The sequence below is a fragment of the Primulina tabacum genome, chromosome 1 (assembly GCF_025594145.1).
Source record: "Primulina tabacum isolate GXHZ01 chromosome 1, ASM2559414v2, whole genome shotgun sequence".
Lineage (NCBI taxonomy): Eukaryota > Viridiplantae > Streptophyta > Magnoliopsida > Lamiales > Gesneriaceae > Primulina > Primulina tabacum.
In genome coordinates, this window is record NC_134550.1 from 11,616,311 (window position 1) to 11,632,115 (window position 15,805).

General features: G+C 37.4%; 1 protein-coding gene across 1 annotated transcript; it reads right to left on the minus strand.

Moving 5' to 3' along the window:
* Positions 1-7,973: 7,973 nt before the first annotated feature.
* LOC142504914 (uncharacterized) lies at positions 7,974-15,604 on the minus strand. The gene is made up of 8 exons (XM_075617756.1): positions 15,149-15,604; positions 14,025-15,086; positions 13,354-13,548; positions 11,988-12,789; positions 11,396-11,885; positions 8,995-9,167; positions 8,633-8,874; positions 7,974-8,531 (listed from the first exon to the last, which is right to left on the minus strand). Exons 1-8 carry the CDS (start codon positions 15,602-15,604, stop codon positions 7,974-7,976), a joined length of 3,978 nt encoding a protein of 1,325 aa, XP_075473871.1.
* Positions 15,605-15,805: the final 201 nt, after the last annotated feature.

Consider the following 15,805-nt stretch of genomic DNA (forward strand, 5'->3'; position numbering starts at 1 on the left):
AACTATAAATATATATTATAAAATATTTAATTAATGTACAATTTTTATGTTTATCATGGTCCCTCCATTTTTTCTTAAGACGTCTTTTTCTAGATCATTAATCTAGAAACATCTTGTTATTCTATCTTTATCTCCTGGCATAACCAGTAGATATGTGTTTGGATCATATCAGCTGAGATCTCATTCCCTGCTTCTTTAAACTGTTTGTGTAGATCTTTGAAAATCATCAGCTGTTTTCTTATCACCTTAATCCGTCTTTCGAAACCCTTAAAATATGTAAAATACATTTTCTTTGGTTCCAAACTTCGTTTTAATTCTTGTGTGGTTTTCTTGTTCCCATTTACTTTGTATTTATAGGTTTATTTGGGTCCAAGTCCTTTTGTTAGTGGGCAAATTACATGTCTACTTGCTTTTGTCGGGGAATCTTTATCTTTTGTTATCCCCAAGAAAAAGTTATTGTTGTCACATGTCCACTCATTTTTGTCAAAGAATCTTAAACTTTTGATGTCCTCGAGGAAAACGTGATTGTGATTCCTCACCACTTGGTCCTGTTTCTGCAAGATGTTTTTTGTCTGACTGAGGTCTAAAGCCCTTTCCAAATTCTGGTTCCTTTTGATTTGGGAATTCTGAGCAGATCTGTTCTAACCATCTTCCCACATGAGCCATGTTGCAAAATTTCCGACGAGTTTCTTTACTCCCCGACAGCTTGCTATTCCACAAAAGATTTCTTTTCTTTTCAAATAAATATTCTGCAAAACTTGTTATTTTTCATGTCATAGTATTTAACATGAATGATCCGTTTATCAGATTATGAGAAAACTTAAACGAAAACTTGACTTTGTCCATCTCGGTTAGACAGACCCATAGACCCCATGCTTCTGGTGGAAATGTCATCTTCAGTTATTGAAGAAACAAATTGTGTTTCTTCTGTCGGAGGATCCTTGATAAATTTTTGGACATTTATATCTGGCCTCCTTAACTTGATAAAATGAAAGGCTTCGTGAGAGCCTTTTCCTGCTGGTTCTGGTGCTATACTGAAAAATTATAGCTCCAGAATGTCTCCTCTGGATAAATAGTCGTTATTTGCCCATGTTTTATTAACTGTTTCCTGAATTCATTTAGGTAGTTCCGAAATTTCTGGGAAGCTGGGTGATGTAGTATAAACCGAGGCTAGAGCCCCGAATTCATACCAAGCTTTTACTTCCTTTGGATATGAATTTGGTTTCATCCATATCCTAGGATATTTTCCTGAAACATCAATCCTGATTGTGGCGAGATTAATGCCTACTCTTTTTTTTAATTTCTCTCAACTTTTTTGATAAACTTGAAATGGGGAAATTGTAACTTCATTAGTATGAACCTTAGATTTATCCTTGTCTGTTTTTGGTCTAAGGTTGATCTTTCCCTCTTCAATCTCCGAGGTGAAGGGTTGACTTGAAGACTCGAGATATGAATCTGGAGTTTCAATTTTTTTTCAGCCTACTCATTTGGAGATGATCTCGACTTAACACTTGTGCTAGGGGTATTTGAATCCCCTGCACTAGGTATAGAGTCTTGTACTCGAAAACTCTCCATTTGGGAAACCAGTGGCTTCTCAATGCATTGGAGGATAGGCCTTTGCATTACAAACTATAGCTGAGTATAAGCCTGTAAACATCCTGTAATTCGATCAGAGACAATTAACTTATCGGCTTGTTATAACCTGCCCGCAACTTCTGCATTTAGGGCAAGCTTGTTAAACTCGTTTTGAAGCATTCCAAGGTGTTCTCTCAAATGTCTCTTCATCTTTATGATGGCATCGATATCACCGTTGTCCATCTCTTGTTAAAAAATTTGCAAGAATATTTTCATGAAATTTTATAATCACAATATCAAAAATTTAATTTTGACATAGAGTTTGTCATCTTAGTAATCTAGCACTCTCAGGTTTAGATTCTATTCTATTTCTTAAGAAAGTTCTTACTTGTGTATTATCAACTTTCAAAGTAAATTTCTTTACTAGTAAAAATAATGGCCATTTTTCAAAGTTGCTTTTTTCTGTATAAAATTCTTTTTCGTTAATATGTCATCTTATGGCTTATGCATCTGAGAAAAGTCCACTACAATATCTGCATAGTTGTTCTCCTTCCAGTGTGAGCTTAGTTAATACTGTCGCCCACCAATGATCATTGGCATATGTATATAGTACCAAATCATCTTCGTCCTGAGGAATAGCCATTTTTGGAAGATTTTTACAAATCTCCTTAAGTTGACTAAGTCTATGTGTGTGTTCTTCCGTCCATATAAATTTCGCATCTTTTTTCAGCAATGGAATGAATAATTTCCTGTGTTTTGCTAGGTTTTTAATAAACATCCCAACAAAATTAACAACTCCTAGAAAACTTTGAAGTTGTTTCTTTTCTTTTAGCTCGTTTGGAAAATTTTGCACTTTTTCTACTATATGATCCTGTAAAATTATTCCAGATTCATCAATTTCTATTCCGAGGAATTCAATCTTTCTTGTGGCAATGACTGCTTTCTTTTCAGATAAAATCAGTCCTTCTTCCTTAAAACTTTAGAGAAAATCTCTAAATGCTTGATACGTTCCTCCATATTTTTAGACGCAATTAAAAGGTCATCAATATATACAAACATAAATTTGAAATAATCTTTAAATAGATTATCCTTTTTTTTTTTTTTGAAATATCTGAGGTGAATTAGCCAATCCCATTGGTAATACTTCCCAAATATAGTGTCCTTATGGTGTGAAGAAAGCTGTGAATTTCTTGCTTTATTCCTGCATCCGAATCTGATAAAATCCAAACTTACAATCAAATTTAGAGAATATCTTTGTATTTCTTATGCAACTAATTATATGTTCTTTACTTGGTATAAAATACCCGTCAAACTCCAGAATCTTATTAATTTCTTGGTAATTAATAACTAGTCTGGGTTTGTTTCTTTTTATCTCACCATGATTTCTTACACGAAATCATGGACTGATGGAGAAGTCCTCTGAGTAATGGCGCATGGGAAAGCCTGTGAGGGACAAAGGCCCCTTGAGGGAGCCCAAGATCGGGATAGCCTATGGTCGTTACAGTGTTTGTCCCGTACCTCCGATTAATATTTCTGTCATCTTAATCCATTTACATAAGATTAAGATTCTTTTAGAGAAATCCTTTCCAGCAATTTTAGGTAATTTTTATTCTAAATTATTTGAAAAAACTCCTCTTTTTGCTGTATGGATTCCAGCACCTGAATCAATATAAGAAGCAAAGTATTCTGATTTATATCGTTCGTATAAAATTCCTACTAGAATTTATATCGAGAATTGGCTTGTGGTCATTGGATTTTCCACATCCTATCCTCAACCATAAACTCCATTCCATGTTCTAGACGTTTCCAAGGTTTATGTTCCTCAAGAAACTCTAGCCCAAGAACCAATTGATCTGGTTCTTTTCCTGGAATTCCTTTGATATTAACTTCTAATTCTCCGATGTTGATCATTCCTTGGTAAGTTCCTATCATGAGTTGTTCTAAATAGTATATGGTATTACAAGGAAATTGATTCCTTTGTTACATAATATCAAATAATATTTCTATTTCCTTCCATTCTTCTGGACATCTAAGCTTTACTATTGTCGAAAAATTTTTTAGTGCCTGTTGGGTTTCTTGGACAAGTGTTTCTCCCCACCTGTAGCTCATGATTTTATCTCACTGGAAAGATAGTCTTCTTGATTCCAATCTAAGACTTTGATTCTTTTGTAGAATCAGTTTGTCTTGTATTTGGATATCTGTTTCATGTATTAAGGGAAATTCAACTCTTTCTAGATAAATTGTCTGAGAAACTTTTCCAAATATTTCAGGTATTTCAATAAACTCATTTCTAATAAACAATTCTGAATTATGTGTATTAGATAGAGCATATGAAATTTGATAGGTAATAGAGTACAGTCTATTACCCTCTTTCATCAGCCTTTTTTCTTTGAAGTTCTGATGTAACGTCAAAGCTCGGCTAAAATCTCGGTCTGCCAGGTTTTAGGCAATTCTTGGATAAATTACTCCTACAATTTTCTCTGCACAGAGATTTCCTGATATTTTTCTCAGTACTGAATCTTGAAGATTCCCCATTCGTTTGTCGCATATAGCGATATCAATAGGTGAATCTATTCCTTCTTTAAAAGTAGCATTTATCATAATATGGATTGCTCCGATATGAATCCAGGACATTGTTCTTGCTACTTCTATCTTGAGTTTTTGTAATTCATCCTTAATTTCTTCGAAAGGGATTAACTGCATCTCCATTCTATTTCCTGCAAGTTCCATGGGGATGTTCATTTCTCTTCTGAAAACTTTATATATTCGATGATGCTTTTTATTTCTTAGGCCAAGACTTCCTAAGAAATTTTATACATGTCCTGCAGAGAATTCATGATACCTCTGAAGACTAGAATTTTCCCTCATGATCCTTTGAACCATGTTATGGGATATTGTTGTCTGACTAAACAAACCAGACAAATCTTCATGGGTTTCGTGTCGAAACACCTCGTCTTCAATCATATTCCGATTCTGTTCCAACAGATTCTTCATAACTTAAGACTTCTTCTTCTTCATATATACTTTCGTCTGAGGCAATATCCTCAAACCGGTATACTTGAATAAGATACATATAATAAACTGCTTCTTCAATATCTGGGATTGGATCGAAGCATTTTATTTCTTTTTTTTTCATTTTCTGTACAGTTGGTTGAAATATGACCTCTTACTCCATATGTCCAGCAATTACAATCTTTAAAACTTTCATTAGCTCGAGTGTGAGCTCTTCTGAAAGTTTTCTTTGTAGGTGTTCTTCATGTACTTCGGAATGTACTCGATACTTGAGATGATATCCTACTTCTTGATGGTCCACTTCTTTGCCCAGATTTTAAGATCTGGCCTTTTGTCTAGACCAAACTGTTCTTGGTTTCCAAAAACTTCTTCCACTTCTTGCATAAGGATGAGTTCTAAAAACTTTCATCTTCTGCCTTTTAGGTTTACTTCCAATAATTGTTGGAAGATTATTTTCTTTACAACAAAAATGAGTACGTTTGTTAATATCCCTTAATCGTTTTAATTATTTTGTAATGGCGTCAGATGACACATTCTGCCAATTTTCCTTTGAGGAAAGAGGCTCTTCGTGCCAATGTATCTGGATTGCTCAGGACGTATTCTCTTATTAGCATTTCTCTTTAAGGACTTGGCATCTTGGAGAAGAAAATTTGCATCGCTATATCTTCTTCGACCCCTGAATTTCATCTATATTTAGTGAATAACATAATATATTCATCCACTAAACATATGTCAAGTAATTCAAGACTATACAGAGCTTGAGTGTATTTCTTTTTCTTCTCTGTGTCTTGACTGTTAAAATAATCTATCCCTATAAATTGTGCTTTAAAAAGGATAGTGTTGGGATCGAGAAAGAGTTTAGAGGGGAGGTGAATGAACTCTTTCAAATTTTCTTGTTTAAAACATGTTTTCAACCGTTTTCAGGTGGTTTGAAAAATTCTTTCTCAAACGGTTGAAAAGTTTGAACCACTAGTATGTGCGGAAAACGGTTCACAATTTTCAATTGACAATTCAAAACTTTTGGCAATCTTAACAGTAAAAATACGGTTGATAAATGAAAGTTTGCAAGAAGTAAATGACACAGGATTTTTATGGATGTTCGGAGATTGAATACTCCTACGTCACCCCTTCTTCCTCTTTCAGGAAGGATTCCACTAAAAGACTTTTACTTTACAAAATGTTTGTAACAGCCCGATCCAACCAGGACTTATCACACTGCCTGTATTGGAACTCTTAGTGATCACTTTACACATCTGGAAATTAAGAACCCTTAGTTCACCAGACACTCAAATAACCAACATGTTACTGTATGTAAAAGTAGTTTGTTTGAGTAGCACGAAAAGATCCTTGTATGATCAAGTATGTTTCTGTTGAACTGCGTGCAGATAGAGCGAAGATGAATGTGGACTATGATTGCGCTCTAAGATTTTTTGAAGGCAAGCTGATGATCTTTCAGATGTATGTGTGAGTTGTATGGCGTGTGTTTAACGTGCATCCCTCTCTGATGATATAGCCGAATGGCTTAACGGTCGGAAAGGACAGTTAACGTAAACCTGAGCTCCTGAATCAGATGAGTCGCTTTCATCTTTATGATCAATAAATGTTCGCATTTAATCTTCCTTTTGCTCAGCATAAATCTGAAGCGCTTTCCTTGAGGATTTCTTTATATGGCAACTGTTCTCTTATCATCAGAACAATAAGTCTTTGCTTGGACTCCCTTCTTTGGGATATAGCCATTAATGCGGATCAATCTTGGAAGAGATATATATTCGTTGATTTCAAGGAGTTTTGAATGCATTCAACCGGTCAGAGAATGTCTTTGAGCAATAAGGGATTCTTCTTAAATGATCCGGTTCACTTTGCCATATTCTGAAGGATCAGCGGTTGATAATCCTGTAGGCTTTCGCCGGTTGAGCTGTTTGGATTCTAGCCGCAGCTGATATTAATTTGTCATACACCAAAAATCTTGAAACACTAATTTCATTTCTTAACAATTTCCCCCTTTTTTGGTGATGACAAAACTGAGCCATAAGTTTGTTCAATCAGAATGGAGAACCAAGGAAACAGAAATTGTATTTAAAAAATTATCACTATTTCTTAAGTCCTAAACTTTGTTCCCTGCTTTAGCCTTGTCTTCCTTTTTTTTCAGGGCTGCTAAATCTTTTTGAATGATCTTTTCCTGCTCTCTTTCCCCCTTTTTGACATCACCATGAACAAGAAATTCCATAATTTCTGTAAGTTGAGCACCTTGAGCGTCCATTCGTTGTTCAATACGAGTGATTTGTGCCAAAAGACCTAGGCATATGTTGATGTGAGTCATATGATAATGATCCTGGCGGTGGGAAGTTCTTGTGGTCATGGCATCAAAGTCCTTAGAGATGGTACGCTTGATAGAGTTGAAGTCCTCTTTCAGATCAATTTTTTGCGATTGAGAGCAAGGATAGACTGATCCATATTTGCAAGGCGGTTCAAAAGTTCCTGTTTGAAGTTTCCTACAACAAATTCTTCCTCCTCAGGTGCTGCTGGTTCAGCAAGTAATTTGGCCTTGAAGGCAATCAGTTTAGAGGAAGTTGCTTTTTCAGCAGATTGAGAAGGCTCGGTCTCCTGAGGTTCAGCCGTTGTACTCTCAATAAATTGATCAATGTCCTCATTTGAGACAAAAGATTCTGAACCGATGACCTTCGGTTCGTCTGGTTTTGCGATTTGATCATTGGGTGAGGAAGGCATTGATAAGGTGGGTATCACAGCTTTCTGCACTTCTTTTGGAGAAGACATGAGCTGCTCTTGTAAGGCGGTCGGGTATTATCCGTAATAAGATCTTGTGAAGAGATCAACAGCTCTTGAAATGGTTCAGCCGCATCAAAATCAGAGAGAAACTGCTCTACCTCAACAGCTGAAAGAGCTGGAGCTTTGTTTGAATCATCAGGAGGCTGTGGGGCAGATGCAACATTGTCAGAAATTGGTGGAGACACAACTAAGAGAGCTGAAACATCCTGACAGCATTGTTGTTCGGCACTGGGAGGATCCTCTGGCATTGTTTTGTTCAGAAGGTGGTGCAATGATTTCTTCAGGAATTGGTTGATCAGTATCAGGAAGAGCTCCAGGTGATGAGGACTTGGATTTTGTACCGGATGAATGTTCTTGAACGACAGATGAATCTTTGAGTGGTTCAGAACATGGATCATCCTAGACTCCATGATAAGGTCTAATTATTTCTGAGCTGAAATCTCCGGAAGTTGAAGGTCTTGACGCATGAGATTGACATGCCTAGCGAGGGATAATGCATCCATCTCAAGTTGAGATATGACAGCCGAATCATCTACTGCAGTCGGGCCATTTGGATCAAAATTGTTCCTCTTTAATTGAATAATTGCTCGAAGTGTACTTTATTTCATCTGTAGTTCCAAGAAGTCTCGACGGCTGAGAGCGGTTGGGATATCAGATGTCTCCATCCATTCCAAAAAGGACCATTCAAGCTTGGCAGCTGATTGTATCTTCCCGAATTGAATTAATGAGTCAAAAGTTGTAGCGGTTCGATATTGCACCCATTTATCAAACATTTGAATCTTTTTCTGTACAGCCTCATATACGCGTTCGCTGGTGAGAATAATGGTCGTATGAACCGCATTGTTTTGTGGTGGATTTTCAATCATCACCTGTTTCCCTTTGTCTGATGAGAGAATAATAGGAACTCCAGAGTAAGAAGACGCAATATCTGTATCGGTAATTTGAATTCCTTTGAGCTTAGATACTGAGATTGCTAGAATTGGAGGCGGAATGAGAGGGGCAGTGAGATGCTTGACCAATTTAATCTTCGTCGCTTTTGAAGTGGCGGTCCGTTTCTTTTTGAAGACTTGAGAAACATGAATGTCATCCTTAGATTCTTCATCAGAACTGGATTTTAAAACCAGCTTCCTCTTTGTTTCTTTGGGAGTGGAGACAATCTGTTTCTTTGTTTCACAAACTCGACTCCAGTTTCAGTTTTGACAGGAACGATCTCTTCATCTGTCGGTTTGTTTTTCTGAATGAATTTCTCAACCGATACCCAAGAAAACAGTTTGGTTTTACCAATTTCAATCATGTCAACCAGTTGGACTCCTGCATTGATCAACATATGGCAGATTTGGACCGCGAAGCCTTGAGATTCATTTTCTTTCTTAATCATGGCAACCAGTATTTTGAAGAGAATACCAGACCAGTTGACCCCTAGATTAGATGAGATGGTGGCCATAACAAGGAATTTTTCCAGAGTAATTTTATCATAAGCACCAGCTTTGGCAAGAAGTCCTTTTGCCACAATGTCAGCCAACAAGCGAAATTCTATCTTTAAGTCGCGCTTCTAGCATGTCGGTTGAGAGATAGGAGAATCAGTGAGTGAGAAATTTTTACGCCAAATATCAATATTACCTTCTGGCAGTGTGGAGAAGTCAGTGACGCCAGCAGTGGGTAGGCTAAACAATTCAGCAAACATCTTCTGGGTGAAATTGAATTTTTTGTTTTGAACAGAACAAAGAATTTCTCCGTTCTTCATTTGAGCAGATTCGAAGAACTCTTTCAATAAAGTATCGGAATAACTGTAGCTGCAGCCAGAAATGCTCGAAGTCCAGATTGTTCGATCGTACGGAACATAGCTTGCATAGACTTGTTTGGCATGGTAAAGATGGACGAGAAGTTGACGGCTACTGTATTATGAGCAATGGAGGCAGCCATTTGTTTTGAATTTGCAAAGAAGTTTGTCTATTTGCACCTGCAGAGTGAGCTTAGACGAGATAGCGCAATGAGAACGATGATGTGAATGTATGTATGTATGTCCGGTTCAACAATGCACCAGTCAGTCCACGTGGAGGACTGTTAGTGGCGGATTTTTCTAAAATATTTTGAAAAATTTGGACGGCGGTAAAATAAATATTTTCAAAATTCAAGGAGAAAACTGTCACTTCAGATAGAAGCAGCCGAAAATTTTGAGTGATATTTACGAAAATGATGTGGATGTTTTGTGTCCACAGAATTTGAACCGAATCATTGATGTGATTAGGAAATGACCGGTTAAGAATATATTAATTATTCTTAACCACTGTTCCCCTAAATACGTGCATGAATGATAATGAACCGTCGGTTGCTTATCACAGAACGCTTCACATTCCCCACCGAAGTCATGATGACATAGACTTTTGGTGCTTGAATTCTATCTATAAATACGAGCAAAGATGTTAGCGATAAAGTCACTCTGAAATTTATAAGAAAATCAAATAAGAAAGATGGATGGAGATAACAGTCCAGACTTATCCGAGGAATTCACACGTGCTGCGGTGGCTTCGCGCAAGAAGGCTATAGAAGACCAAGTGATGAAGAAGACTATGGCCATGTAGACAAAGGTCCAAATACTCCAGTCCGTCCTTGAGGGTGGACTAGTTGCTTCCTCCAGAGAGATGGCAACACTGGGAAGATATCGGCGACGTCTCCGCGTGGCCGATAATGCTGGCGTCTTTTCTGACGAAGGCGTTTATCTCCTCATGTTGTACAAGGAGAGGAGCGCTCTGAGAAGGGTAGCCATCTCAGAGGAGTTTTAACGTATCTCCACCGGAGGGCTGACCAGCTGGTTGGCACTCTGGAGGTTGTACGTAAATAGGGAAATTAAGAATGTATGCTCCGCCTTATGTAATAAAATATTTTATTTCGTATTAATGACTGTCTCTTGCCCTTTTCTTTTATTTCCTGCAAAATCAAACTGAGCATACACAAGAAATAACCATATCATGACAAGTCAATCAAACCAAGCATATTACAAAAATAAGAGAACTTAGCCTCGGGTAATGGTTTTGTGAAAATATCGGCCGTTTGTTTATCCGTATGAACATATTCAAGCCGTATTTCTTTCTTCATGACATGTTCTCGGATGAAATGGTGTCTGATATCGATATGCTTTGTCCGAGAGTGCATGACAGGGTTGTATGTTATGGCTATAGCGCTGGTGTTGTCGCAGAATATGGGAGATTCAGCAGCTTGGATTCCATAGTCTTTTAATTGTTGTTGTATCCATAGCATCTGAGCACAACAAATTCCAGCCGCTAAGTATTCAGATTCAGCGGTTGATGTAGCGATTGACGTTTGTTTCTTACTGAGCTATGAAATCAACCGTTCGCCTAGAAATTGACATGAACCGCTCGTACTTTTTCTGTCAATCTTGCACCTTGCATAATCTGCGTCTGAGTATCCTACAAGATGAAAACTTGAATCTTTGGGATACCAAAGACCCACATTAACAGTTCCTTTAAGATATTTAAGGATACGTTTAGAGGCAATAAAATGAGATTGCATAGGTTGAGCTTGAAATCGTGCGCATAGACAAACCGCAAACATAATGTCTGATCGACTGGCGGTCAGATATAGCAAAGAACCAATTAACCCTCTGTACATTTTTGTGTCCACAGAGATTCCCCCTTCATCTTTATCCAGTTTAATTGATGAACTCATTGGAGTGGAGGCTTGAGAGCAATTTTCCATGCCGAATTTCTTTAGCATGTCTCGAGTGTATTTGGCTTGATTGATAAAGATACCATTTTCGGACTGCTTGACTTGCAATCCTAAAAAGTAATTTAATTCGCCCATCATGCTCATCTCGAATTGCTCCTGCATCATCTTAGAGAATCTTTCACACAGCATAGGGTTAGTAGATCCAAAAATAATGTCATCCACATATATTTGTACAAATAGTGAATGATCATTTTTTGAAAATCTAAACAACGTTTTATCAACTTTTCCGATTGTGAACTTATGCTCAAGCAGGAAGTTGGTTAAAGTATCATACCATGCTCTTGGGGCCTGCTTTAATCTATACAGAGCTTTGTCCAGTTTGTAAACATAATCGGGAAAAGTGTGATTAACAAAGCCGGGTGGTTGTTCTACATGAACTTCTTCATTCAATAATCCATTTAAGAAAGCAGATTTAACATCCATTTGATATACTTTGAAATCTTTAAATGCTGCGAAAGCTAAAAATATTCTAATTGCTTCTAATCTAGCAACAGGGGCAAAAGATTCATCAAAGTCTATTCCTTCTTCATGTCTGTAACCTTGAGCTACTAGTCGAGCTTTGTTTCTAATGATTAAGCCATTTTCATCGATTTTTTTCCTATAAACCCATCTAGTTCCAATCACATGAGCATCATTAGGTCGAGGAACTAAATGCCAAACTCTGCTTCTTTCAAACTGATTGAGTTCTTCTTGCATAGCCTCTATCCAATTTGTGTCTAGCAAAGCGCCATCAATTTTCTTAGGTTCTATCTGTGAGACAAAGGCTGCATGCATAAATTCATTTATCATTTAATTCCTAGTTCTAAGAGGAGCAGTAGGGTTACCGATGACCAACTCAAGTGGATGATCCTTTTTCTACTGGAGACATGGTCCATATGGATTTGGCTCGGTTGGTTGATTTGTATCATTTTCTAGTACTGGTGCCTCTGCTTCCATTTGTGTATTCTGCGGTTGATGACTGTCTTCCGGTTCATTCATCTGTTGACTTTGTTCTTGTCCGGTTGGATTTTCTTTGGAGATGATTTCACCTGTTCTTCTTAGATCTACCTCATCGTCATCACTTGCTTCAAGGTTAGTTGCATCAAGATTATTTATTAAATCATGTAAACTACTACTACTGTTGTCATGACATATAGATGATTCATCAAATATAATGTGTATAGATTCTTCAACAGTGAGAGTTCTTTGGTTGTAAACTCTGTATGCTTTGCTTACTGATGAATATCCTAAAAAGGTGCCATTATCAGCTTTAACATCAAAAGCGGTGAGATGTGTTTTGCCATTAATATAAATGAAACACTTACAACCGAAGATACGAAAGTATCCAATGTTTGGTTGTTTGCCGGTCCAAATTTCATATGGAGTCTTCTCATGATTTTTATTGATCATTGACCGATTTTGAGTATAACAGGCTGTGCTAACAGCTTCAGCCCAGAACCTTTGTGAGATACCAGATTCAGCTAGCATGGTTCTAGCTGCTTCCTTCAATGTGCGGTTTCTTCTTTCAGCAACTCCATTTTGTTGAGGTGATCTTGCTGCTGACAGTTCATGCTTTATGCCACTATCCTCGAGATAAGATGACATGAATTGGTTTAGAAATTCTGTTCCTCTGTTACTCCTGATTCTGTCAATTGCTTCACTTTTCTCATTTTGAAGTCTCTTGAGCAGCTTGATTAGTTGATCAGCGGTTTAATCTTTGGAGTATAGGAATATCACCCAAGTAAATCTGTAGAAATCATCAATTACTACAAGACTATATTTCTTTCCCCCTAGGCTCATCACCGGTATAGGTCCGAATAAGTCCATATGAAGAAGTTCCAGACACCTTGCTGATGAGTTTCTTCCTCTGCTCTTGAATGATGATCGGACATGTTTACCTAGTTGACAAGCATTGCAAATTCTATCTTTGGCAAAGTCAATATTGTTAGGTAGACCAGATACTAGTTTAAGTTTGCTGATTTCAGCAATAGACTTGAAATTAAGATGATTGAGTCGTTTATGCCAAAACCAATTTTTATTCCCATTTAAAGCTACAAAGCAAGTTGGTGCGCTGAGACAGTTATCATTCCATTTTACTTTGTATGTGTTTTGTTCTCTATGACCAGTTAACATGATATTACCTGCATCGGTTTTGACAGTGCATATAAGTTTTTGAAATTCTACGGTGTAACCGCTGTCACAAAGTTGGCTTATACTAATCAGGTTAAAACATAGATTTTCTACAAGAAGTACATCCCTTATAATAATTTTGTCGTGGATAATCTTAACTTTACCCACAGCTTTACCTTTAGAATTGTCCCCGAAAGTGATTGTTGGTTCTCTGTAGTTAATTACTTCTGATAAGAGATCTTTGTTTCCAGTCATGTGTCTAGAACAGCCACTATCTAGGAACCAGGTTGATTGCTCCAAATTCTTTTTCTTTGACACCTATTCATCATTGAAAGAAGAGATTGGTACCCTTATCTGTTTGGGTCCTGAGTTTATTAGTCATTGGGGATCCACACTTGAATTATCATTAAGGATTTTTCATGGTGTGTCCTAAGGTGAGTGATGTGATGTGCATAATCAGGTGGTGTATGCAGTGTCTTTTCTTTTTCAACATGTTGTTTTGACCACTTGATATCGTCACTCAACCGGTATCTCTTTTGAACAGGTCGGCTGTTGTAGTAATGGTTAGGTCTCATTTTTGAATGATTTCCGGTTGACCCTGACTTTCTGCTGGCCCAATTTGAACCGTTGTGAGCGGTTGTACTTGGCCTGCGTCTTAGCCATGATTGGTTGGTTTTAACATTCTCGATTTCGACATATCCTAAACCGCATCGCCTTTTGTTTTTTTCAAGATTTACATTATGATTTCCTTGATCTTCAGTCTTATCATGTTCATATACCGTACTAGATCTGACAAATTTAATTGATTTTAAACTGCCTTTCTCTAGTAGCGGTTGAGTTGATGCTCCCGGAGTGCTGCATTCATTAATATTATAACCAGTCCCGGTTCTGTCTCCGGCTAGTTTCTGCATTTCCTGCATCTTATTCAGAGACAAAGAGGACTTGTTCCAAGTATTAGCCGTAGTTATCAACCGTTTATTTTCTTTCAAAGTTGCATGGAACAATCTTCGCAGATTATCGTTCTCGGCCGTCAGCAGACTTAATTTTACACTTAAACTGTCAACCTCTTTTTGCTGTGAACAGCTGGAAAGAGTCAACTTGTTTGTCAAGTTTTGTTTTTCTGCTTTAGCCTCATTGAACTGCTGTGAAAGTCCTTTAAACTCATTCACCATGTCATGAAGTGCGGTGACAAGATCATCTCGTGTGAATTCATCATAGTTAAAATCAATTACCATTTCATCGGTAGATTCTTGATATTCTTTGGCCATGAGACATTCTACTTTCTCATCTTCACTTTCACTTATTGATTCTTCAGAGATAGATTTTTCTGATTCTGAATCAGCCCATTTTCCTTTATCTTCTTCTACAAATAGGACTCGCTGATTCTTCTTTTTGAAGTATATTTTGTTGTCTTTCATCTTTCTTCTGTCACCTGATTTCTTTTCATCCTTCTTTGGCCTATTGCATTCTGCAATAAAATGTCCTTTCTTTCTACAGTTAAAACAAGCTTGACCATCATATGTATGGTCCTTGTTGTAGTGAGGTTTATTCATCTGTGATTGATTTTCGCGCATAAATTTACTGAATTTTTTAACAAACAAAGACATTGCTTCATTGCTTAATTGCTCGGTCGATTTCTTACTTGAGGACTCTTCAACCGGAAGAGTCACTATGTTAGCTGGTAGTGCCTTTGTTTGTTGAGAGGTGGATGGATCTTCTTCAGTTCGAATGCCAAGCTCGAATTCATAAGCTTTAAGGTCGGCGAAGAGGTCGTTTAGTTCCAGTTTATTTAGATCCTTGGATTCTCTCATCGCTATAGTCTTTACATCCCATTCCCTGGGAAGCGCTGGCATAACCTTCAAAGCAATTTCACGGTTAGAATATTCTTTTCCTAATGAAGTGAGTTCGATAATGATACCACTGAAAGCTCGTCGAACTCTGCCAGAGACTCTCCTGGCTTCATCTTAACATTATCAAATTTTTGAATGGCAACCGTCAGCTTGTTCTCTTTTGTTTGATCATTGCCTTCACATAATTGAGTAAGCTTTTCCCATAATTTCTTAGCAGTAGTGCATGTCTTGATTTTAGCAAACATATTTTTATCCAAAGTTTTGTAAAGGATATCTTTTGCAACGTTGTCCAGGTTTGCTTTCTTTTTATCCTCAGTAGTCCACTCGGATCTGTGCTTTTCTACCATTTGAGGAGCACCTTCAGTTGTGGCAGCAGCTGTGTTTACTTTAAGGATTTTCATCGGTCCGTCGGTAATTATGTACCACATGTCATCATTCTGAGCTGCCAGGTGTGCCTGCATACGAATCTTCCACTCATCATAATCTTCTTTGGAGAACATGAGAATTTTATTGAAAGATGCCATAAGTTCAAAAGATATCGAAGTTTGAGAAAACCCCGCTCTGATACCAATTGTTGGGATCGAGAAAGAGTTTAGAGGGGGTGAATGAACTCTTTCAAATTTTCTTGTTTAAAACATGTTTTCAACCGTTTTCAGGCGGTTTGAAAAATTCTTTCTCAAACGGTTGAAAAGTTTGAACCACTGGCATGTGCGGAAAACGGTTCA